Source organism: Anoplophora glabripennis, unplaced genomic scaffold (genome assembly GCF_000390285.2).
Source record: "Anoplophora glabripennis isolate ALB-LARVAE unplaced genomic scaffold, Agla_2.0 scaffold976, whole genome shotgun sequence".
NCBI lineage: Eukaryota > Metazoa > Arthropoda > Insecta > Coleoptera > Cerambycidae > Anoplophora > Anoplophora glabripennis.
The window spans coordinates 35,803-63,416 of record NW_019417092.1 but is presented as its reverse complement, the minus strand read 5'-3'; the positions used below and the strand labels follow the sequence as shown (position 1 = coordinate 63,416).

General features: G+C 30.3%; 3 protein-coding genes across 6 annotated transcripts in view; 2 read left to right on the top strand and 1 right to left on the bottom strand.

Annotated features, from left to right (window-relative positions):
- The window catches only part of LOC108913371 (glycerol-3-phosphate dehydrogenase, mitochondrial), a 42,600-nt gene extending 40,817 nt beyond the window's left edge, over positions 1–1,783 (top strand). For both annotated transcript variants that reach the window (XM_018718922.1, XM_018718923.1), the window contains exon 13: positions 1,451–1,783. In XM_018718922.1, coding sequence (XP_018574438.1) covers positions 1,451–1,585 — 135 coding nt within the window. In that variant the 3' untranslated portion in view covers positions 1,586–1,783. The remainder of the gene's footprint in view (positions 1–1,450) is intronic.
- Positions 1,784–1,971: 188 nt separating this feature from the next.
- Positions 1,972–23,221, bottom strand: LOC108913367 (zinc finger protein 385B-like). The gene is made up of 4 exons (XM_018718919.2): positions 23,115–23,221; positions 8,966–9,188; positions 7,101–7,272; positions 1,972–2,165 (listed from the first exon to the last, which is right to left on the bottom strand). The coding sequence occupies exons 2-4, from the start codon at positions 9,077–9,079 to the stop codon at positions 2,020–2,022; spliced, it is 432 nt and encodes a 143-aa protein (XP_018574435.1). The 5' UTR covers positions 9,080–9,188; positions 23,115–23,221; the 3' UTR covers positions 1,972–2,019.
- LOC108913366 (probable multidrug resistance-associated protein lethal(2)03659) overlaps positions 17,011–27,614 on the top strand; it is a 26,083-nt gene continuing 15,479 nt past the window's right edge. Inside the window, exons 1-2 of one of the 3 annotated variants that reach the window (XM_023455915.1) lie at positions 17,011–17,116; positions 23,376–23,464. In XM_023455915.1, the coding sequence (XP_023311683.1) occupies positions 23,388–23,464 (77 nt within the window). In that variant the 5' untranslated portion in view covers positions 17,011–17,116; positions 23,376–23,387. Of the gene's footprint in view, positions 17,117–23,190; positions 23,275–23,352; positions 23,465–27,614 lie in introns of those variants that run through there. The other 2 variants (XM_023455913.1, XM_023455914.1) reach the window with 2 other exon arrangements.

The following is a 27,614-nucleotide window of genomic DNA, read 5'->3' as shown; positions in this document are numbered from 1 at the left end:
CCACCTGTAGTGGTAGGTAGAGTTCCTTACGCGTTTTAGTTTCTTCTGGAAGCTTAATCCACTATCTTTACAAATAAGAACAACTTAAATCAAAGTAATAATAAATGTACATTTACCAAAGGCGAGGGGTAGTGAATTTTCACATTCTGTATATTTGATCCAAGAAAATGTAATTCGGACAAGATCTTTTCAATAAGAATTTTCTGTGAACGTGTGGCTCGGAATAATTCGCAATAAAGTTTGTGAACCTTTCTTCTTGCCACCCCGACTAAATTCCCAGTCATTTATAAACTTTCTAGAAAACCATCTATTTAAATTATTAGAGCATGTTCCATTAAATATACGCCAAAATAGCTGGATACAATGGAGGTACTCCTGCGCATTCTGGGGGAATAATATAAGAATAGCTTAATGAAAATTATATGGGGCGATAGATAGGTAGAAGACCAAATGCCAATGTCAACCATAATGGTGCAGAGGGTCCAATGTCTTCGCCAGCCAGATTGCCATATCTAAACCCCCTTCTGGACTTCTATGTTTGGGGTTATCTAAAAAGTAAAGTTTATTCTACTCCAGATACAAGACCACAACGAATAGAAGACGGGTGTAATGAATTAAAATAAAACCATTTTTGATATTAGCTTCAATTAATTCCAGTAATAGAAGATGTCAGAAATGTATCGATGTGAGTGGTTCGCATTTTTAACAATTGTTGTAAATACATAACGTTAATTTTGTTTCTTGTTTAGTTGCTGTTGCTTGGTACATATATTTTTATTATTATTTTGATTTAAATTGTTCTTTTTTGTAAAGATAGTGGATTAGGCATCCAGGGGAACTAAAACACACTAGGAACACTACCTCACAGGTGGTGTAGAAAGGAGTGTAAATAATTTTCTTGATGTGCTTACAAATTGCACTCACTTTTAAGCATAAACATAAATATTCTTGTAATATTATGGTTAGAAGTGTCTGCCACAAGGAGATTTTATTGGTATGAATAACTCGAGAACGGCGAATCTTAGTTATCTTTTTTACATAGTTTGTGCATTAGAATATAAATCAGTTACAGTGACTCGTAAAAAATGCAGTGAGATAGGTTTTTTTGTAAAAAAAGGGGTGACTCCTGTCCATTTTTGTACACCACTAATTGAAACCGGTTATAAATTAAAATACCATTTGACTTATTTCATACAAAAAAGGAATATTACTTTTATCTGTAAATATTGGTCCTTGGATGTTGTTCATTTAATTTTCTCACGAGGTACTTCTAGTGGTAAATTTTTTTAACACATTTTTACTAAATACTTGATAAAAGCATGCCCCTTTGTAGTAATTTCTTGTTGAGTTTATCTAACCAACAAAATATTTATTTGCACCTTAAACAATATTAATTCCTTGCCACCTTTTTAAGTAGTGTCAATTTTTTGAAACAAATTTCTTGTCCTAGATGATGTCGGCCATCAAATCCGGACACGTTACATATTCGAGATTTGCCAGAATGGCTGAGCTCGAAGAAGCCAAACACGAAAAAGAAATGTTGAAGAAGAAAATATCCGTTGAGCGCAGTGGAGGAGGTTTATAAATTTTTTTCATTAATTCTTAGCGTATTTTTAAATAATCATCTGCACATATATCATGTAAGGTCATTTTAGAAAATAAAATTTTTATATGTCAAAATGAATACTCAGGAGTATAACTTATTATGTTCCTTATTTATTAATTAAAATCATTTTAATGACAATAGTAATTGAATTATGTTTTCGTTTTAAATATATTGTATATATTTATTTAATTTATTTTTTTTGTCGTTGCCTATTTTAAAATTGAAATAAAGATAATTGTTATTAAATATGCGTTTTATCTTTAATCAAAGAAGGAATTGGTTTAAGTAGTATTTTATTTTAGATAAATGTAAAAACAGTAAATGTAGAAGCTATATAACAATTTTCATTACTAGAATTACAAACATTAAAAAAAATACTAAGTACAATCAATACTGCTAAGGTACAAAGTTATTTATAAAATAAGTTTAAATAATAAGAATAAATTTAGAAAGATACAAACAATACAAAAAATTAAGATCCATATACCCTTTACACTAGTTGTAATATCCGTAAATTCACTGTATTCCTTTTTTTGCAATTTAGCTTTATGTCTTGAACCTGAAAAAATATAGTCAGATTAGAGAGTTTAAAATGTGTTTGTTAAACGATTAAGTTCTAGTCATATACAGGGTGTCCCATTCATGTTTCAAAAAAACTTGTTTGCAAGTTCCTTATGGGAAAATAATGGGGATAATTCATGTAAAATTTTTTTCTTAGACGCCCTGTTTTCACAGTGTGTTGAAGTTGTTACTTTCCAAATGGTTTTCACTTTTCCTTAATTATCTTTAAATCGGATAAAAATGTCAAAATTTGTACACGAGTAAACATTAACTGTGCGTTAAGAATAATGTGCAAACGGTTTCTTTCTGAAAAGCAGTGTCGTCGATACAGGTAATTGAAGGGGTACAATCAAAGAACAAATATGTTAAAAGTAAAAATTTATTACATTTCTAAACGGTTCTGTAAACTCTAAAGGATACTACAAAAAAGGTATACTTGTCGAAACTCGGTAGCATGTACCATTTTCGAGAAAAATGAAAAAAAAAAAAAACAGGGCGTCTAAGAAAATAACTACATGAACTACCCCCATTAATTTTTCCATAATGAACTTGCACACAAGTTTTTTTGAAATGTGAATGGGACACCTTGTATTTGTAAAAAAAGTATAGTATTTAGATTCTCACTGTGCTATAAAAACTGCAACATTTTCACAATATTTCACATATATTTTAATAAAATAACTGAAAATTCTATCAACAGCAGTAACAAAGTCCTTCCGCAAAGTAAAGCATAAAGGGTTGTCATTAATTTCCAGCATATATTTTTGAAATTATAATAAAAGAGTTGAGGCACCTGTACCAGACAGGTCAGACAGGATATGTCTCTAATGATGCATAACTTTATTTTCAAACAAACCTTCAATTTCAAACATTTAGTATAACTGAAATTCCTATAGAAAAAAAACTTATACTTCTTAAAAACTACTAAAAGTCGTTTATATCACAACGGTTATTATTAAACAAAAGAAGAAAAAAATATAGGCTACGGGAAGTTATTGTTTTATGCATTTATTGTATTCAGCAGAGATACCGATTGATTTTTATTTACTTACAACACATTATCTTGAAATTTATAGTTTTAAGTTTAAAACAATGATATTGGTAATGACTTTATTTGGATCCGAGACACTTTATATAGTCCAACCTAATTACACTTGGAGAAAAAAATAAATTGTTACCTCGACTTTTATAAGTGGAAATGGTAAAAGGGCTTATAATAAACCTAAAAAAAATAAATGCGTGAGCAAGGGCGGCGGAGGGTTGATTTGTGGGGTTGAAAAGTTATGAATAATTGTATCATTGGGATTTCTGGCGAAAGTTGACGTTAAACAAAAAAGTATACAATACAAAAGTTGTAGATCATGCAAAAATCTATAACTTTTGTAGAAGTCACTTTTTGGCATAACCTCAAAATTTCCGAAAAAAATGCGAAAAACAGTTTTTCTACAAAACTGTTAAAAGTCATTTTTGATGTTAAAAATGTCATTTTTTGACACGCGTGTGTGTAGCGAGTAAGTTACTTTTAACATTAGTGTTTGTAGAAAAAATAATGTATGATATACGTGTTAAAAGTGATTTTATTTTGTTCGTGAAGTTAAAAAACTCGCTACGCTCGTTTTTTAATCATCTTCACTCACAAAATAAAATCTTACTTTTAACACGTATATCATAAATAGCTATTTTTTTCTGATTTTTCCTTTTTTATTTCTCATTTCCGCAAAAATTTAATTTTGACGAAACTTGGTGAAAGTATACCTTTCTCTAAAGATCTAAAAATAACCTCAAATTTTTTTAGATAAAAAAATCAAGAAGTTTCTGAGATATTCATTTTTTTGGGCCTAAAACACTTTTTTTTTCAAAGAAAAATTCTACTTAAAAAAATCTTCGTACAGAGTTCTGTCGGTAATCATTTATTTCGTTTTAACATATACTTTTTAGTGAAATAAAAAAATCTGTAATAACAGTTCAAAAACATACTGAAAAATGCAAAAAAATGACTTGCAACAATGAATTTTTCAGTTATTGTTGATAATTTGTTTAAATTAAAAAACATTCAAAAACTGATTACACCATTCAATTCTACGGAAAAAAAACTGTGTCTCATTGTTTGATCCAAAAGTTTATTTTTGTACAGTATTGCTATAAACATCTAAGTAAGTTGAATTACAAATGCTCAAATGATAAATTATCTCTGGACGATTTGAGATTTCAGCAATACAAAGTATTAACTGCAGTCTACTGTTGACGCGAAATCCGAAAACCCGAAATTTTGTAAACTCGTTTTATTTTTTTTCTGGCTTTATTTGAAAACGAATTTTAAATAAATTGCATATTTACATTGCCACCGTTTTCGCTCTATCCAATGGCGTCAACATTTTTGCAATCCGACGTTTCGTCTTCGAGGGTCCATCATCAGATTAATTTTTTTTTAATATATCGCTGCTATTTTTATGACAAAATCTAGTCATTTTTAATTCTGTATTAGATGATATTACTATTGTAATCTCTTAAAAAGGTTTTTAGCTATCATTAAAAAATTTTCCCGAGTACGGCTCTGAACGCTTTCAAAATACCTGGATCTATTGGAGGAGAGAGAGAGAGAGAGAGAGAGAGGAGAGAATAAAAGTCAATACAGCACAAAATATCCAACAATTTTTTTAATCCATAATTTAAAAAATTGTACCTAATAAAAAAATAATACAAATTTATGAAATATTTTATTATTTCTAATTAGTATTGCTAATAGTAGTAAAAATTTGTTGGATATTTTGTGCGGTATTGACTTTTATACTGTTATGACTTCATCTAATAGATATTTTGAAAGCGTTCAGAGCCGTACTCAGGAAAAAATTTAAATTATAGCTAAAACAAGCTAAAAAAAGCATATTGTTAGGCATAAAAAAACACAACTTTTTTCTAATCTGAGCCACCCCATATCTCTTACCGTTTCTTAGATCCTAATGCCTAACCCATCCTTATCTTGGACACACTGTATATCTATGAATTCATCAAACTTAAAAAAAAATAAGTACACTAATTGATCCTACGGAAAAAAATATTATTTATTTTATTTATTCACTATTCGACTTATGTTTATAGCAATACTGTACAACAATAGTTTTGGGTCAAAAAATGGGACAGTTTTTTTGTATTTTTTACGTACAATTGAATGGTACCTATAATCAGTTTTTGATTTTTTAAATTTAAACAAATTATCAACAATTACTGAAAAATTCATTGCATCTTTGAGCATGTTTTTGAACTGTGATTGCAAATTTTTTTTATTTCACCAAAAAGTATGTCAAAACGAAAAAAATTATTACCGGCAGAAGATTTTTTTAAGTAGAATTTTTCTTTGAAAAAAAGTGTTTCAGGCCGAAAAAAATGAAAAACTCAGAAACTTCTTGACGTTTTTATCTAAAAAAATTTGAGGTTATTTAAGACAGAGAAAGGTATACTTTCACCAAGTTTCGTCAAAATTAAATTATTTTTGCGGATATGTGAAATAAAAAACGAAAAATCAGAAAAAAAACTAGTTTTTCGCATTTTTCTCGAAAATTTTGAGGTTATGTTAAGAAACGACTTCTACAAGAGTTGTAGATTTTTGCATGATCTACAACTTTTGTATTGGTTACTTTTTTGTCTGACGTCGACTTTCGCCAGAAATCCCAATGATACAATTTCTCATAACTTTTTACCCCCCAAATCAACCCTCCACCGACCCTGCTTACGCATTTATTTATTTTTTTTTTCGTTTATTATAAGCCCCTTTACCATTTCCACTTATAAAAGTCGAGGTAACAATTTTCTTTTTTTTTCCCCTCTAAATGAGTTATTTTGATGGGTCTAATATACCTATGTAATATTAGTTTATTTCTTGTGTCATCTTTCTTAAAGTCCATTATCAAAATGGAATTTTGATTCGCAAATTTCATTAGCAAAGGATTAAATATTGTTCATGTTCATATAAAAATTGAGCTACATTTTTTTTAGGATATAATAGTACCTAAGTTAAATTATTTAAAGCTTACACTGATAAAGATTGTGTTATACATCAGGAAAATGTAAATGAATGGAACATTATATGATAGGTACGTTGTGTAGAATTTTGTTTCAAAAATTGATCTATTCATCGTATATCAAATAACTGGAGAACGAACGCTCGCCAGAAAAAAGTAAAGTTACACTTTTTGCTCTAAAGGGAACAGGCAATTTAGAAATTCACCTAACTTTTTTTAAAGCCAGTGGCGTAGAAGCATTTAAGAAAAACGAGGTCCCCATATCTCAGTCATTGAAAGCTTCTAGTTATGAGGAGTACGTAGTGTAGTTTTCGTACCAAATTTGGGATTATTCCCTCCTAACGATTTCAAAGTTTTTGAAAAAAAAAATTGTTTTTATTCAAGAGAAAATGTGTAATTTACTGCCTTAAGTTTATTGAATGTTAATTTCACTTCACATAGGTATGTCGTAACTTACCTTCGAAAAATATTTAAGTATGTAAAAAAGATATTCTTTCTAAAAATATTACAAAATAATAAAGCCTTTTCCTCTTAAAAATACTATGTAGTTTTCATGTTTTTTAGTAAAATTACACTTTATTTAGGTGCCGTAAATATACATATATCGATAATTGAAATTTACATTTACAAAAAGTGTAAAATTACATTCTTAATATAACTTTACTTTTACGATGTAATTTTCCATTACCCACTGTGGCGTCATAATAACCAATGATCTAGTGTGTAATTTTACATAAAATTTTTGATAGTATGACTTTACTGGCACAGTATCTTATTTCTAGCAGGCTGTTTTTTTGTCTTGTTGACAATCCACTGTTCGCCAAAGAAACATTTAGACAGTAATCATACCACTTTCATCTTTAATCCGGAAAATCAATTAAAAAATAAATTGTACATAGATTACAAGCACTTACTATTTAAATGGATATTAAGTTGTGTCTCGCTATTGGCTGTCAAGTCGCATAAATCGCATCTGAAGCATTTTCCTCTACGCTCCATTCGCATTTTGTGTCTTCTTCCATCGAGATGTCTTTGTAAGATTTTGCCGCTTGTTACCTTTATATTGCAGAGCTCGCAGCATAATGGCTGTAATTGTAAATTGTCTTAATAAATAACATCAATAAATAAACTCTTAAAGGAGATGAAATATTTTCTCAAATAATTATCAGCAGGTAACCTTTCCCGCTATCAGAAATGTATAGTGTTGTTTCTTATCATGTTACCTTGTATTAATCGAATTATCATACAGTGCTAATGGATTTTTAACTTTTATTTTTTTTTATGTTATGCTAACATATAACTTAATTGTTTATTGAAATAATAATGCAGGATTCTGTATTAGAAATTAACAAAACAATTTTACATAAATATATGTCAACAACTTGTTTTCAAGATAAAGAAAGAGTACTTTTTTTAATTACAACAAAGGATCAACTACTGAAATTAAAAATTAGTAAATTTTGTTTGCAGATTTATAGCGTTCTCAATTTTTTTTCTACTGGAATGAAAAAAACACGTCAATGTTAGAATAAAATATATGTAAATGCAGAAGAACAGTCTCGTATTCAACTGAGAGAGCGTGCAAATTTAAAATACAAGAATACATAATCTCCTTGTAGGTAATAATAAATCATAAAAACATACTACTTAGATTTAGTTTAACTCAAAAACTAAACACGATTTATAAATATAAATTTTAATTCAAATGAAAATTTATGAAAATACAAATTTTCTGAATGTTAACGTTTCGTCTCTTCACCGTGATATCTTTAGGATTCTTAAATAAAATCTGATCACTTAAACAAAAACAGAAGCATCCGTGAGGATGGAATCACGACTTTTATAAAATTCCTTGTAAAGAATGCAGCAAGGTATACTTAGGTGAGACAGGGATTTTTGAAAACTTGAATCAATGAGCATAAAAAAGATTGCCATAACATTTTACATCCCTTAAAAATAATTAATAACACAGTCTTGCTGAATTTCATATAATTCTGATGATTGAAAATAATTTCATAATAGGAGCATTGATTGTGGAGACTGATATCTAATCGGATGTTAGGTTAATTCAGATCACTATTTAATTCGTCATTCAAAGTCCTACAAATGTTGCTTGAAACATTTTTGTCGATTTATGCAGAGAAAAATGAGTTCGACTCTAAATGACGTGCAAGGACATGCAGGAAAGATATTCCGACCTTATACTGGGGTATAAAATTAATATTCTGTCGACTGCTCTTATAAAAAGTAGGCTGTTCTATTCAATATTTTTGAGTGACCTTGGTTTGACCTTGAATCTTAAAGTCAAGGTCAAATCCAGTGTCAGCAAAACATTGCCTTCTTGACATCCTACAACTTACATCTAAAACTTTATTTGATAGAACTCAATTCTAAAAAGATATCGGGAGTTTCGAGTTTCTTTGATACACCCGGTATATTAAGTTTCGGACATCTTGGATGTTTGCATCATATTGCATTATTTATTGTTTATATACAAAAAAAAAACATTTAGAAAAAATGCCATGTATCTACATAAGAAGTCATTGTCTAATTACTTTGTTACTTGAAAGAAACTTATTTCTTAAAACTTCTATTCTTGATAAAAAGACTAATTAAGTAAGTTATAATTTTTTTATGTGACTCAGATGATGGTTTCATAAGTATGTTTATTTCAACCGACACCCGTCTCCCCTACATTACAGACCTTTGAATAGAACCATGCAAGTGTGGGCATTGCCAAAAGAATTTTACTTTTCAAGGAAAAAAACTGTAAACTTACAACTTTCTTAATGGCTTCGCTGGATTTGTCATCCTCGTCATCTTTGTTGTTATTGCTGTCATTATTTATTACAGATACATCTTGAACACCACTATGGATTTCTCCGGACATCATTGACTTATAACATACATTAACATCACAGAACGGAATAGTGTCTGCAGGAAGCTCACATATCCTAATATCGGACACTACTGATATTGGTCGCTAGGAATTGCAGTAAAAACTAAGGATGTAAAAAACATTCCAAGATTAATAAAAAAATTCAAAATTTCAGTAATTTGCCTTAAGTAGGTTTAATCTAATAAACACTGTTGGCAGAGATATATAAATGTTTATAACAAATTTTTGTCTTTGATGCAGTTCTTCTGTCGTATGCATGTATATAATACAGTATACAGGGTGAGTCGGGAGATCGCACCAAACTCCAGGAACGGAGTCAAAATAATAAGAAAAAATTAAAATGTTATGCGATTTTCATTTCTTTCCGTGCTATCACGTACATTTCAATAAAAAAATAATTTATTGATATTTTATTATACTATCATAACGTTTTTTGATTTAAATGTTCAAAAACACCACCATTGACTTGTAAACACTTTTTGCATCTTCTACGAAGGGCGTCTGTAGCTCTCCTGATTGCTGCATGTCCTTTACTTTTATAAGTGCTGTAGTATTGATGATACGTCGAATTAATGCCTCCCGAGTGTTCACTCTAACTTTGTAGACATCATTTTTGAACCAGCCCCATAAACAGTAATCTAGTGCTGTGGGGTCTGGAGATCTTGGAGGCCAACTAATAGGTCCGCGGCCTGAAAACTTTACATTCAAATGTACCTTAACTGGACGAGCCAAACTTGCAGAAATACGAATTCTCATGTTTATATAGGGTGTAAGAAGTGTGACTACCTACTTCAGCATGAGTAATCATAAATGAACAAAAAAGTTGTTATTACAGGCGCGTAAGATTAACAGTTTTAAGAATACAGCGAGTATTAATATTGGGGAGATTCATCACGACGTGACAACAGCGCTTAACCTACTGATGCACACCACGTGCGCACACTGCAGACTTGTCTTACGGAAAAAATGTAAACAACTATTATTGTGAAAATTTCAAGACAATTGTCTTCCAGTTTTTAAATAAATAAAATAAAATGTATCGATTTTGTAGTACGAAGATAGTGTTGTGCTTAAATTTTAGTTCGAGTTTTAGAAATTATGAATCTCTTAAAACAGGAACTTAACTTTATACAAATTATGTATTTGAAAAATATGTAATTAAAGTACCCAAAGATTCACGTCGTCCAAATAATCATACGTAGGTATTAAAAATAATTTAGGTACTTACCAAAAAGCAAAACTCAGTAATTTTTAAACGCACAAGTACAAAACAAATTACAACGTATGCTCAAAATGTTCACCACTATTTTCGATGCACGCAAGACACCTTCGAATCTAATTTTCGTGCACTCGCTGGAAAACTCCTCAAGAAATGTCAATAGTGGTACGCAAAGAACACTCCGACATGGTCGAATCCAGATACCAACTGAATTGCGTATTGGTAGTTGCTGGACACCTTAGTACCTCGTGTTAATAAACCGCCGCGCCGTTGTCACATTGCTCGATATGATTTTTATCGAATTTTAAATTTGTTACAATACTAATTATTTATTAGAATTAAGCATAAAGAAGTTCAAAACAGTGTAAACATGAACTTTTGTACATCAAGTTGGAGGTTTTGATAATTATTTTTTTGGAAATGGTTGAGTTTAGTATCCATGTCATATATGTTTTTTTTGTATTCTATCGTCTATTAAAATTAAGGCAGCCAAACTTCTAACACCCTGTAGAAACATCATCTAGAAAAAAAAAATGAAAATTGCATAACAGTATTCCAGTATTTCCTTATTATTTTCACATGTAGAATTCATCCCTGGAGTTTAGTGCGATTCTCTTGACTCACCCTGTATAATAAATATCATAATATCAGGCAGAATGAATATGTGGCAAGATATAGTTATATTTAATTATTATCATTTCAAAATTCAGTTCAGTTTCCTATGCCATAATGGGCGAATTTATACTTGACCCAAAATAAATAAAAAGTAGCATTATTGGTTATCATGCAATAAGTGGAATAGTCTTCAATTTTGAAGGTGGAAAAAATTGGAAGTACGAGTAAAATAAGTATGTTATTAAGTTTTTCATCAACGTTTACCTACAAAGCTTAAGGGCGCCGTTTTATAGACAAGAAATCGCACTTTTGGTAAGACAGCGATAGCACCTGATAGATAGTAGAAAATCCATCCAGGAAGTGGCGGTCTCTACTAGCGTAATGCCAAACTAGAACAACTTCATAATACCACATAGCAATCGACGTAAAGATTTCTTTAATCGGTAACTATATATTCTCAGGACATTGGTAAGCCTATTATCGTCCAGAGCCGCATTAGGGAAAATATGTGCAATGAACAAGAATTGTCAGATAATTTTAATATTTGCACAGAAAAATAATATAATGACCTACAGTGTTTTAATAAAATATTGGATGTGGAAACAGAGGAATACTATACTTGATACTATCAAAAATTTAAACATTTATTATAGTGTTTACGAAGATAGTTGAAACCGTATAAAAACTAAAAGTCGGCATCTCTTTATTGTGCCCGGAAAGAGATGCCGACTTTTAGTTTTTATACGGTTTCAACTATCTTCGTAAACACTAGATATACCAAACAACTTTTTTGACAAAAACTTCAAATTCCCCAGATTCTTTATTACTGGGCATGTCGAATGCAAAATGATGCTCATTTTATACCCTTAATGTTCTATATATTTTAATTTCATTTAACAGACATATTTGTGAAATATTTGTGATTATTATCATTATGTTGGAAGTATGGAAACATTGTGGTAAAGACAGTTTTAATGATTTTAAATAACAATGCAACTGTATTCCAGACAATTAAAATGTACAGAAAAATTTCATTATTTTTCTTAAAAATATATAGATAAAATATGTTATGAATTATAATTAATGTAGTATTAAACACCCTGAACCTATTGAGAAACATAAAATAGGAGAAAAATAGAAATAAAAAAACAAAATAGTTTATCAGATCCTCTGGTAAATATTTTCATAATTTATTAATTGTAGTTCATTACTCATTCCATATTTATTTCAAAATTTTACCAATACAAAGAGCACGTGTTCGTGTTTACCGGCCGGCAGACCAGTTTTTTTTTGTTGCAAATTAGTCCAAGCATTCTGTCACGGATTAATGTTAAATTAGCAGAAATTATTACCTGGACAAAAAAATATGACCGTATAGAAAATTAAATTTTAAATCCAGTTTCTTGTTCTTTAAACTCGATCCAAAATGGCGAACATGGTTAAAAAAAATCGCAAAGTTGCAAAAAACGGTTTTTCTAAAATAAGTAAAAAAATATAGCACCGATCGAAAAATTTTAGATGAGAGGATCAAAATATGACTGAAAAAGTTGCACTTTTTTGGGTGTTTTTTTCAAATAACTATTTCAATTTTTATTTTATGAAAATGACTTTTAAAGAAGGAAACTGCTGACATTTTTTCGCCAATTTAAAAAAAAAATGTTTTTCTACGACCTTCTGGAGCCGAGATAATTTTTTTATTTAAAAAAAATTTTGAAGACGCAATTAACATTTTTTACAGCGATGCGCTTGATGGAGGTTAATATTGAATATTTATATTTTCAAAAAAAAAAATAGTAGGATATGTTTACTTACAAAAAAACAGTCGATAGATCTTTTTAAAACCTACAACTTTGTTTTAAAATTTTTCGATCGGTGCTATATTTTTTTAGTTATTTTAGAAAAACCATTTTTTTGCAACTTTGCGATTTTTTTAACCATGTTCGCCATTTTGGATCGAGTTTAAAGAACAAGAAACTCGATTTAAAATTTAATTTTCTATACGGTCATATTTTTTTGTCCAGGTAATAATTTCTGTAAGCATTTCTCTATAATGCTTGGACTAAATACTTATAGCCTAAGAGCTGGCGTGATTTTTTCCCATCATTTGTACCAAAAGATAAGCACATTAATGTTGAAATAGGTTTAAAGTGAACAAATATCGCTACGTTTGGCCGGAGGCGGCTACTCAAACTTGTTTTTTTTTTCAAAAACTCCTTGATTTGTACCACCTGCAGACTATGAAATTCGGCTTTAGGAATACAATTTGACCACAAAAGTGAAATGACAGACAAAAAAGTCGGTTTTTCGTCGGCGTTTCTTAATTACAGCCAATAAAAGGGTTCCGTCTCCGTCGTAAACATCGTAGCAGTCTGTGAGTGCAAGCGAGATGGGTTCAGGCTTGCAAACGCGCAAGGGACGGAGAATGATATATTATTCCTACATTGCACGCATGTTTAGTGGCTCTGTAAATAGATTTGTAAGAAAATAAATATAAGCAAACATATATTTTATTGAAACTTAACATTCAGTAATAAGAAAACTAAACATTATACACTTTGAAATAAAAAATATGAAAATTTTACTTATACTATTACGAGAGCCATACTTCCAGCGTAAGCGTGTGTATTTTTTTCTAAACATTGTTTATTTTAGCAAACCTGCATGTCGGCCTAATAAAGCTTTTTATTTTCGTGGTATTCAAAAAAACGTGGCGGAAGATTAACGAGCATGCGTTGTATTGCTTAACATTTTAATTTACATTTTTGATAAAATATTAAATCAAATGTAGAGCTTCCTTATATACAGAGTGTCTCATAATTAGTGTCCAATAATTTATCACTTGATTATATAGCCAAAAATAAGAATATGTTTTCAAATAAACATGGGTCGAGAGATGCTTCCTAAGGGATCTACGCTCCCTAAATGGGGGCCTCAAAAAATTCATTTTTTTTAATATTTTCGAAACGGGTTCAAGGAAAATTATAAATTTTGACATAATTGACGCTCATTAAAAGATCGTCATAAAATTTTAATCGTCGGCTAAAATTTGCCTCTATTTTTTTACTTGTCGAAATTTTCAAGTTCATGTTTTCATGCCAACATATGATAGATATTCATTTCCTTTACAAAAGAGGTACTCTTTAGTTCTTTGGATAAAATGCTCCATTTCCGAGAAAAACGAATTTAAGCAATTCATTACGTTACCTTAATAAAATTCAAAAAATTTGTCTTGAATGGCTAAAATGGGCACATGTACCATTATGAATTTTCATATGTCATCATATGAATATACATTGTAATAAACAACGTGAAAAGTGCTTAGAAAACTTTGTTATGGGCCGTCCCGAGCAAGGGGAGGGGGAGAATCGAATTTTTGCATGTTGCATTTGTTGCTATAAAATTTGATTGATCTGAGTTTTCTATGAAAAATGGTGATGTTGTTTTGATCAGAATTTGAAAATTTCGGCAAACAAAAGCAATAGGGGCAAACTTTAGCCGACGACCCCCCCCCAATTGAGATGATTAAAATTTTTGAAAAATTTTATGATAATCTATTTCGACTTTTAAGAGCGTTCATGGTATCAACATTCATAATTTTCCTTCAACCCGTTTCGAAAATATTAAAAAAAAAATTTTTTTTGAGGCCCTATTTAGGGGGTGTAGCTCCCTTAGGAAACATCTCTCGACCCATGTTTATTTGAAAAAATATTCTTATTTTTCGCAATATAATCAAGTGGTAAATTATTGGACACTAATTTTGAGACACCCTGTATATAAGAAAACTCTACATTTGATTTAATATTTTATCAAAAATGTTAATTATAATGTTAAGCAAATTAGTATACAACGCACGCTTGTTAATCTGCCGCCAAAAAAGTACGAAATACTGATGCTATACAATCGTTATTAATTAGGCATATAATTAAGCAGTTATAGTAAAACCAAAAATAACTGTAAAAAAAATTTAACTGGTATAATCAAATTTACAAAATATTGTTAATTAGTAAGTCATCATTTCATTTGTTCACAGCGTATTTGCCTCCAGTTCCTCCTTGACCTACATTAATAATAAGTAGGTACCTATTCTGTCATAAAAACATGCCCTTTATTTAAACACATCTAAAAACACTTTATCAGAGGCATGCCGGCGAATTGTACTATACACCTGCACTTTCCGTATTCCACCGTACCACATATTGTTAGTAATATGTGACCGTACCTATTTCATCGTGACGATGCGAGAACGAATCATTTGCTTTAAAATGTGTTGTAAATTGTAAAGTATCTACATAAATCAATCACTTTTTAAACAGAGGCTAATTATAAACAATTCGTTTAAAAACTAATAAAACACGAACAGAAAAATTAAATTGTAAAAAATATTTTTAGGGGAACTCATTTGGCTTGCTTCTCAAGAAAAATGTAATAATAACTTGAAGTCACTCTTCAACAAACAACAGTAATTATTACATACAAAATTCTGTATTCAGAATTATGGTTTCTAAAATTATACTGGATCTAATAACTAGTAAAACATACAATAATCAATTTGTGAAAAATATCTTAAAGAAATCTTAGGGAGACACTGACTCCCCCGCTTCTAAAAAAAACTGCCACTGTGTAGTAAATTTTAATTATCTTATCACGCTCCATTTTAGTTTAGACAGTCTGACTGATACCGAATGGCATTTGCCTAATTCTTTCTTCTCTAGTAATTATATTATCGATTATATTATCTGGACTATTATCAAAATATGTGTATTAAGTACTATAATTTATTTGTGTTTATAGCTCTTTTACTATTAGACTAATTATTAATTGTCAGAATTAAAATTTTTTAACTTACTAGTATTTAACAGTATTTGTAAGAACTCGGAATAACAGTTTTATTATTATGATTATTTTACATGCAAAGCTTAATATTCCCATTCAAACAAGCACTGCCATCACATTCTTTTATATTATCTAAAATCAGCGCAAATACAACTCAAACATATTGAAGTTAGTCCGGCTCTGGTTCAGCAAAAAATACCTTAGAACGACAACTGTGACTATCGCCCTCTTTTCGATAGTGTCTAAACTATAGAAAAGTTGAAATACGAAGGATTTCTTCAATTGCTCGGCATGAAAAGATGACGGATAATATAAAATATCAGAACACGTACCTTTCCTGTTTTGTCCAATTGATTTATAAAACTACTCAATAATTCTTATTAATTCATGTATAAATAGTATCCTAAAAGCATTCTGCTGGGTGTGGGTATGTTTATAATACCGTACGCTTTTATCTGTATGTTCAACAGTCGTGTAAAGTTCAGGAAACGTAAGATAAAAAAATATGGTTTTTTTTCTTACTTAAAATGTGTTGTCAGTTATCTCACACCCTGAAGAACACTTGTATAAGTAGTACAGTGAAGAGATATCGTTTCTAACTTGCTTAGATTTTTTAAACAATTGGACAAAAAATTCATTGAAAATTGTGCATAAAAACGCCCCCCTTAAATGCTTTGCGTTTCATTCAGTGTAATGAGAAGTATCAGATTCATTTTTTGCCGTACCTACAATTACAAGTTTTTTTTGGAAATACTAAACCAAACTACAGTTTTTCATTATTAAATATTGAAATGATTATATTTCCTTGTATTAGAAGTCAATCAGATTTAATACATATCACTTTGATGTCTCGAATAATGTGAGTAATTAATTTGATATATTTAACGCGAACTATTGGTTTTACCAAAATGTATACGCATTTCAAAATTTTTAAAATACAATTAATATGCTTTAGTTTCTAAACAATGATAAATAAATTGAATTCACGTGGATACTCAACTAGTTTATGGTAATTATTAAAGGTTGTTTTCTTATTCAGAATTTCTATAAAAATGATTTAACGCTTATGTATAATTTTCGCTTTACTTTTTACTTCTTTATTCGCTATTGTTTCATTAATTCCTTGTAATCGCAATTTATTCATAAAATTTCAGGAGGGAGATTTTACGAACTAAAATCGTTGTACTATGGATTTTATTCTAAACTGAAATAAAATGCATTTTCATCGTTTTTAATCAGATTGTTCGCAAGGTGACTATGGTATGGCTAGAAGATCAATACAATTCTAACCTACATGTTTCATATTCACATATTTTCCTGCGTTTCCTTTCTTTAAAGTCATCTAATAAGTAAGAAAGATAAATGTAAGTAAACATAAAATTAATTTCTTTAATTTATTATTAATACTTATACACGACGAGTTGAAAATTTGTATAACTAGTTTTAAATTATATCTACTGGTTATTCAAGAAATAATAGTAGAATAATAATAATTTATATTTAGAAAGTGGAGTTAATAACCAAAAAAAGAAATGAATATCGATAAAATTTGCATTGAACAACACTATTGTAGAAATGTGTTTTTCCTCATAGATCAAAAGTAGCCATGATAAAACCTCTATATAAAAATGGAAATAAATTAGATCTTAAAAATTATCGTCCTATTTCTCTAACAGCTACTATTGCAAAAGTATTTGAAAAATTAATTGAAAAGAAGAGTAAATGAATACCTAACAAATACAATATTATAAAAAACAATCAGTTTGGTTTAGGAGAGTTCAAGTCAACACAAAATGCCACAGCTAATTTGACATCAAAACTGTATGATGCTATAGATAAAAGTACACCAATGCCGTGTATCTTTGTTGATCTGGTCAAAGCTATTGATATAGTTTGTCTTGAAGGATTACGTGTTAACTTGGAGCTTATCAGATTTAAGGGACGAGCTTATGAACTATTTAAAAGTTACTTGTCGGATCTTATCCAGTTTGTGTCAAAATAAATAATATAATTAGCGAACAAAGAACGATAGAATTTGGTGTCCCGCAGGGTACAGTGCTCGGACCTATACTGTTTACAATGTATGTTAATAACCTTTTCCACTTAAAACCTCTGGGACATATTATTAGCCATGCGGACGACATTGTTATTTTTCATAATTATTCTTCATGGTAGTCCCTAAAGCAAAAAGATTTTAAATTGATTTTGAACTTTTTCCAAAGTAAGTTCCTTACCAATAACATTTTAAAAACAGATTTTATGACATCTACAAGTTATAATGGAGTTTTCATATTAATTATGCTCCGAAAAAATTAAGACATCTCTTGCAAATATTTAATATTTATCTGCTGCGTTTGGCGTGTACCAGATATTCTTCTGCTGCAGCAAATTCTAGACTTTCATTGGTGTTTGGTGCATGACGTCAATTGGGTTGCGCATTTTCGATTCCGGGCAATTCTGTCAGCACAGGAAAATTGCGATTGTAATTAATTTATTAGTGATTTTGGGTTTGTATTCTTATAAATGGAGAGTAATTCAAGTTGGATTGTATTTTAAGAATGAGCTTCCGATAATAAAAAATCAGGCTGCTATCTCACAGGATTAAAATTTGCCAATAATATCTAGGATGGTGCTTTTGCGAAATATGCGTGACATGAATTTCTGTTTTATAAAACGAAATCGAAAGAGTACGCTGATAGAAAAAGAGTGATATGGCGAAGAAACTATTTAAGACAAGTATAAGAAGCTCGAAAACTAAATCGTAGATATAATATATTACACGGACGAAACATGGATAAAGTATGGCAATATCCAAAGCAAACGGCAGGCATTTCTGGAAGGATTTTCGACTGGATTAGTCACCTTCTGGAAAGGGTGGTGTCTATAACGCATACTGGAAGTACAACAGGATTTTTGGTACAGGGTGTGTATATATAGTTCAGTATATTATTATAAGTGATAAAGTGTGATATCCACGACCTGCGCATCAGATAGGTGTAAGTAAGTGGGTGATGGTGGGCCATCACCGTGCGAAAGAACGGTACTCAACAATTGTGGAGAGGGTGACAGGTGAGGGTATAAGCTTTCTAAAGTAAATATTCACCGTGAACTTATTTTTTTATCATATTATGTTCTTTAACCTTTTTCAAGTAGTACGCATATTATGAATCACTGCCTATTATTATGGAACCCGGGTATAATATATAGTCCTGAGGGGGCGCTACAAATATACAAGGCTATTACAAATCGTACAAAAATTCATAATTAAAATTATTTATAGCTACTTTTGTTAATTCCAACAAAGGAGTTAGGTATACAGGGTGTCCTGGTACTTGATACAAAAAAAATCGAGTACAAATAAATGAGGTCAAAATAATACCAGTTCACCTTTGGGAGCCCGTAACATGTTAACGAAGGCTTGTATGAAAAAAAAAACATATGAAGAACTGATATTATTTTGACCTTATCTATTTGTACTCGACTTTTTTGTATCAAATACCGGGACATTCGGTATAATAGGGTCAAAATTATTTGACGTTCAACAATTATTTTGTCAAGCTATTCTAATAAATATGTATAAAAAGGCATAGTTGGTATAAAAATTAATCATAATCAATAATTCAGTAAATTTTCAAAAACGTTCTTTGAATACACAAAGTATTGCTCATGATTAGGCGATCCTGAAAATTTCAACTCAATCCGTTGAGCGGTTTTCAAACTATATGATTTTTAAAATGCGAATATTTGTCTCAGCCGTGGCAATGGAATGACGTCACCGCATGGGACGGTCAGCTAACTTGGCGCTATTTCCAGATGAGTTTCTGCATCTACAGAATGTTTTAGCGTTTGTGCATATTAAATTAAAAAAAAGGAAGCAAATTTCGTAAAAGCAGATTCTTCTAATTTGCCAGAAGTAGGTTTGTTAATGGTTATGGATTTTTTTAATAAAAACCACGACTTCATCAGTGCTGAAATGAGAGGAGTGAAAATGCAAAAGTTATTTTTCATTGTAAAGCTTTAAAGTACGCTTGTAGTGCAAGTTTTGTACAATAAGAAGTAGTAAGGGATTTTGCGTTTAATTGGACGAAAACGTTTCTGTCACAGTTTCAAAGATTTACCTAATCAAATACAAAATTCTTATTACTATTTTTATTCCCACGGAGACTACATAAAATCTACCTAATATCTTATAAATATATTCGTATTAATAATATATTTTTATGTAAATACTTAGTAGAGTTGTTTCAAAATCTTATGAGCTTTGACCTTCATATGCGCAGAAACATAATTGACAGTCTATCTCGAGCTCTCGTAGCGTAAACAAGCCTTTGTTCCGATTACAAATATCATAATAAAATGCCCTATTCTTTATTATTTTAGTTTAAGCAATAAAAATATACAGGGTGATTCATTAACAATGGGAAAATCAACAGCTGAAGATACTACACTTGAAATAGTGACCATTGGCCCAAACATGCCTTATCCGAATGTTGATAGTTTCGGAAATACAGGATGTTGAAAGTTAAAATTTTAAATCGTTTTTTTGAGATTATTCTGAAAATATGTAGGTTAGGAACTTAAAAATTTGTGAAACTAAATTTTTTTAAGCGGCGAATAAGATGCGTGTTGTAATTTCGGCGTTGCTCATAGAGGGCGTCAGTTACGACCAATTTTACCGAAAATTTAGTTAATAACTTTTTACCCTGTATGTCCAACATAAAACTTGAGTCAAAACCTGAAAGATTTTTCCATTAATTATGTATTCTTGTTTAATTTCGGTATCTCGATCCGTTTTCGAGAAAAATCGATTTAACGAACACTATGTTTTGATAATACGAGAAATTAAAAGCGAAACAAACCAAGTATTTCTTCATGTTATTACAACAATTAACAATAAAACAAATAAAATACGTGATTATGATTTAAAGTAATTGTTCGAAGAATTCACCGTTGACACTGATACACTTTACACGTTTTCTGGGAGATCTTCTAGTTTGAAACAACATATTGGGATTGCGCCTGACTTCGTTGGCAGCTATTTGTATTCTTTTCCACAACTCTTCACGCGAGCCAATAGATTCTCTGTAAACTATATCTTTCATTCGAGACCAAATAGAAATATCAAGAGGATTGAAGTCCGGACTTCTGGGTGGCCAAGCAAAAATGTTTAAAATTTTAACTTTCAACATCCTGTATTTCCGAAACTATCAACTTTCGGATAAGGCATGTTTGCGCCAATGGTCACCATTTCACGTGTAGTATCTTCAGCTTTCTATTTTCCAATTGTTAATTAATCACCCTGTATATAACGAACGTTCGCCAGTTGACCCGAGCGACGTAGTTCATTTCTGGTTGTAATGAGGCACGTGGTCTAATTCTGAGTCAATGTTTTCACAACGTGCTTATTAGAAGAATTATGTGGATACGCCACGCCTTTCGCTGCTCATGAGATTTCGAAACTACTCTACATAGAATTTGTATATTATTCATAAAAAATCAACAATGGAAAACACAAGTGTATAGTGTTTCTAGAGGATACAAACGTATTTATTACATACCTAAATTACGCAGGGTAGTTTTGCTTTGACTATTGATTTTAGATCCGCACCCCAGAATTACGGGGACATTATTATTTTCTTAGGCGTCTTCACCCTAGTACTCTCACACTGGGGGACAACACTATATTTGTAATTTTTTTCTGTTCTGTGTTTTCCGTATTGCTAACAAAATTCGGTATCTTAACGTACTCAATCGAAACTTAACAGGCAAGTATGCGGTATTGGTTTCCCATGCGGTGACGTCACACCCGCCGGTTCAGCGGGTACTCAGCGCGCCAGTTTAAGATTTTTTTTAATGACTTGTAGACGATATAAAATTCAAATTTTTTGCAGATAACCTTAAAGTTCAAATTCAATGAAACCTCTGTCTTATTGCATAACAGTTCTTAAATGCAATTTCCTTCTAAGCCTTTTACCGCTTATCTGTCGGTTAGATGTAGTTTGTATACTTTTGATTTTGTTTACCCAATAGGAAGAAGTTTAATATTTTTACAAAAGAACAGATTAATGAACGTTTTATTTATTTATTTAATTTATTTATAATACCATAGATTGCATAAATTTCAGTGGAGTAATCAGATTTTAAATAAAAAAATGTGATGTGATGTAATACAGTTTTTCACACTATCTTAAACAATTGAAATTAAATCGGACAATAAATGCTTTTTGTACAAAGTTATTTCTATTCATTTTTAATAGATATGTAATAGGTTAATTAACATTAACATGTTAAATAAGTATTAATAGTATTACTACAAATGTTCTGGCTTTTTACATTTTTCCCCCGTTTATTAATATACCTATGAGTATTTGCATTTCATTAAAGGTCTTAAATAGTGACCTACAGAGCTTCAGAGACATGTAAGTACCAATTTATGAAAACTAATATTACATTATTTGTTGTATATTTTTTTTGCAAAAAAGATGTAAGGTTCGTGTAACCATTTGTTTAAAGTCAACAATAGAATTTAAAATATATTAAAAAATCGTTGTTAACATATTAACGTATCATCTTCAATCTGTTATATCCTCGTAAGAGGTCGGAATTGATCTCCAATTCATTGAACTTCTTGTGTTAATTTTGGTTAAGGAATACATTGCAGAAGTTTGGAAGTTAAATTAAGCGAAGCTCTGTAGAGTAGGATATAGATTTAAATACATTTTGAAGGCCCACGAATGGATGTATGGTCAGAGGTTGCTCCAACCATTCAAGAAAACTCTTCAGCGGATATTTTGCTACCATTTCGATTTATACTCACAGAAAATTTTAATGTCTATGGAAGTATAGATGTATCGGAAACATATTTGAGTTGACGTCATAAGGCAATATCAAATTGCCAAAATTAAAATTTTTTTTGGTTTATTTAAAAAAAAAATTATATTCATTTTCATTTATCCTTGTTGGTACATACATTGTGGTTACATGCGGTCATTTAAAATATTGTTTGCACAACATTATTATGAATGTGTAAATTTTTAACATCTTCAAATATAAACATATGCAATTATCCATTACTTCTCTTTTATTGACCTGCGAATATAAAATCTTATATAACACACCAAGTTGCGGTCAGTCAAAGATCAGTTGCAAACAATACAGATTATTCATTTTATTGAGAGAATATTTAAAATACTATTTAGTGCAGTTATTAGCGCGTTATTATGGATAGATAACAGTATCAGGCAAGTTATAATTTCCTTAAAAATAGCTGAAGTTCTAAACAAATAGTTTTTAACAATTACAGTAGTGTTGAGTGAGGAAATACTATTTCCTCACTCAACGATAGTAATAATATAAAAATACCTGATACCGCCGAACACCAAACAATGCAATGTCCTTAAAAATATTTACATTTCATTTTTTACTTAGAAGCAGTGGTAGTTTAAGTAAATACATAAATGTTTTGAATGCATAGCTTCTCGAACATGATTCACATGAGTTTTAAATTATCAAGTGAAACTAGGTACAAATCTTTAACTCTTCGCTTAATTTTATCTCTGATAAGATGTGTCGATACCTCTTATCTAGTATTAATTTGTAGTGGAAAATGATTTTACCTCTTAGAGGTTATACAACATGGACCAAGGTGTTAGGCAAGTCAGACCGCAAAATCCAAGACGGAAGGCATCGATATGGTCCATTATAACGTTTTTGTAAGTAATACCTTTCGTTTATTTTTAAATAAGCCAATTGCATTAGGTACATTGCTTTTATTTGAGGTTAGGTTGGTTATGTTCAAAGAAATTTATACGATGTATGCGTATTTATGGGCAATTAGATAAAATATTATTCTTTCCTAAGTATTACTTTTCTATGTAATTAAAATAATGTTTTGTGCACTTAACTGTGTAATCATCTTTTAATTGGGAATTCATATTTATTGAAAACAGGAAAGATACTTTACAAAACTATATAGCACACTAAAAAGCAATTACATCAAAGTACAAAAATAAGTAACGTAAAAAATAATACTTAGTTGATGGAAATAACATGTTTCTTATTTCAATTTTCGTATCGTTCAATTGATTTAGTGGTGATTGTAACAAATTTACTATTGAGATTGTCGCGCTTTCAAAATTTTATCAAATTGTTCAGTGAGGTTAAAAATTGTTTATTGGCCTGTTTTATTTAAGAATTACAAGAGTTATTTTTAATTTTACTGAGGACAGTAGCAATTCTTTAGAAAATAAGATGGCTGTTTTTAACCAAATTATGCGGTATGATATCGATTATCGAATGTGTAGAACTTAACGCGTGTTACTGAAAATATTCACTTGTCTCATTTTGAAGGCGCAATGAAGTTTTATTTTGTGCCGTTATGAATAAAACAAGAACTTTTGTTGCATTTACATTACATTTTTGGATCTGTAATATGCTACTGTCTAAAATTTATGTTGAAATTTGAAAATCGATTTTAAATTGATCATTTTCTTCTATATAGTATGAAAATATGTAGCAAATTTTAGTAGTCCATACTAAATATTTATAAATAAAAATAATCATTGTGAACGATGAAAACGCTATCGAAAAATAATACATTGAAAATATTGTTTTTACCCAGTTTAACCATTACTTTTAACAACTAACGATAACCTAAATATTTTACTCATGGCAGTAGACCAAATACTTTTGTCTTAGATAACCATTTTATCGTGTTATCATTTAACAATCGATTATACTGCTATCAGGTTTTTGATACTATATTCACAAAGAGCAAAATTTATAAGAAATAATCAATTTAAGTACATACATAAAAATATTTCAAGAGATGGTCCTTTGAATCATTTTCAGAAGAAAAGTTGATTTTATAGGCCAGGAAAAAGATCTGGGAAATTACCATTCCGCGACTTTTTGTTTGCCGAAACAAAAAGTCGCGTCCAACTCTATATTTCCTGGCCTATTAAATGATTTAGTTTTCGAGATTTACCCAAAAATTTGTAAAGATGTTTGACGTAGATTAACATTTTTCTGAATTTGTGTAGAATGTCAATCAGTGGCGGGATACAGGGAAACATTGCACCTTATAACCGCTAAATTTTAAGAGTATTTTTTAAAATTTTTATTTGATTTCAAACGAAAATAACCAAAAATTTTCATTTTGTAAAAATACAATGTGTCCCTTTAAGTTCTCTACAAATGCGTAACTTTTTTATTATCAATTTTATTATTAATTTATTCAAATTCAGTATAAAAAACACATTAGGCATACATTACTGTTTAGAATCAAAATAATTTTGTAGAAAATATAACAAGCAACATTTATTTTATTAAAAATATTGCTTATGGTCAGAGCAATGTGTCACAGTTGTTAAATAAAAAAATTAAAGTTGTGTTTACATTGATAAGCTTCAATAAAATTAGATGCGTTTTCCTTAAGGGCGTCGTATTCTTTAAATAGTGCTTTCTATAAAGACAAATAATTTCAAACATTTAATAATTGAATAATCTAAAGCTTATCAAATAATAGGAATGTTATGTCATACTATCTGAGTATTTTCAAAGACGCCGCAGTAAAATGAATAAATAGGTGCAAAAAACGATCAAACCATCAAGGATTTAGGTACTGAAATCCACGAAAATACTAACTTTTTTATATACAGGGTGTCCCGGAAATGCTGAGCAATCTCTCGGATATGGACAGATAATGAGAAAATAATGTCACAAGTTCATATAAAATTTTTTCCTCCGGGCTCACCCTGTAGAGTTGTTAGCTCTTGAATTTGAGAATTAAAAATGTTTTTTTGCTGTAACTTTTGTATTTTTCAATAAATTTTGAAAATTTTTTGGCTGGATCTATAATTTTTGAAGCTGCTTTGGATGATAATATGAAATCCTCGATAATAATTATGGGGGCCCGGGGGCAAAGCACCCCCCACCAAAATTTCTAGAAAAAAAATTTTTGTTCCACTATACCCCAAATTTTCCATCATTTTATAAAAATTTATGGTATTTTACGTAAAAAAGGTATACTTGTTGAATATCCATAAAATAGATATTTTTTGAGATAAACCCGTTTAAAGAGGAAGGTACCATTTAATTTGAGACATTTTATTTAATTGAAACACAGATTTAATCGTGGTTGGCTTTGACATGTCAGAGTATGCCAAAGGCAATTAAATTGTCAAACTTGTCAAATACGTAGTTTTAAATCTAAGACTCATCTCATAACTCATAATTTGTTATAAAATATGGAGTATTCCAATGAAGAATATGCTGATATGCATTTAATGTACGGGCGGGCTCTTTGTAATGCTTCGGCAGCAAGAAGATTTTATCAGCATTCTTATCCTAATAGAAGGATTCCGGATCGCAAAACTTTCGAACGTATTGATCAAAGATTAAGAGAAACTGGTAAAATACGATTACTATTATTAAACAAAATGGATATTAAATAAATTTTAATGTCTTTAGGTCAGTTTGCTCCTGTTACTGCAAACAGGGGTGCCCCGCGAACAGCACGTACATTTGAAGTAGAGGAAAATATACTGGACGAAATTGCTGCTCATTCAACAGTTAGCATTAGGTCATTATCTTCTTTTACCAATGTTCCAAAGACCACTGTTGCAAGAATCCTTAGAGAACAACTTCTTCACCCTTACCATATCCAAAAAGTGCATGCTCTTAATCCTGATGATTTTCGTGAAAGAGTACAGTTTTCTCAATGGTTTCTTCAGAGACATGAGCAAAATCTGCAGCACTTTAGTGCTGCAGTAAGGGCCATTTAAACGAGGTATATCCTAATCGCTGGATAGGTCGCGGTGTACCTATTCATTGGCCTGCCCAAACTCCAGATATGAACCCACTTGTCTTTTTCTTTTGGGGCACTTGAAAAATCTTTATTCCACACCTGTAACCACTAGAGAAGAATTAGAAGAAAGGATTTTTTATTGTGTAAATGAAATACGACAAAATCCTGAAAAGTTATGGAGAGTGCAACAGTCTTCTGTTAAACGAGCTCGTATTTGTATAAGAGAAGGTGGAACTAATATTGAGAATTTATTATGAATTATATTAGTTACAAAATTTTGATTGTCATGCACTTTTCGTTTAGTTAGTTTAGTTAAGTCCAAATTCTCATAATTTGGAACACTGCTATTGCAAATTATTTGTCCTTTATTCTGATATGTAAAAGCCAACTACGATTAAACCTGTGTTTCTGTTAAATAAAATGTCTCAAATTAAACGGTACCTTCCTCTTTAAACGGGTTTATCTCAAAAAATATCTATTTTATGGATATTCAACAAGTATACCTTTTTTACGTAAAATACCATAAATTTTTATAAAATGATGGAAAATTTGGGGTATAGTGGAACAAAAATTTTTTTTCTAGAAATTTTGGTGGGGGGTGCTTTGCCCCCGGGCCCCCATAATTATTATCGAGGATTTCATATTATCATCCAAAGCAGCTTCAAAAATTATAGATCCAGCCAAAAAATTTTCAAAATTTATTGAAAAATGCAAAAGTTGCAGCAAAGAAACCATTTTTAATTCTCAACTTCAAGAGCTAATAACTCTACAGGGTGAGCCCGGAGGAAAAAAATTTATATGAACTTGTGACATTATTTTCTCATTATCTATCCATATCCGAGAGATTGCCGACCATTTCCGGGACACCCTGTATAACTGCACATGTAAAATAATATTCTTATAACATTTAGTTGCTTAGTCCTACATATACTTTTATTTATAGGTACGTGAAAATTATTCTTAGAATGTTTTACAAATGCTTTTTTTAGTAATTATTTTATTTGAGTAAATTTAAATGGTAACAATGAATAAACAGAACATCAAGGATTTTATTT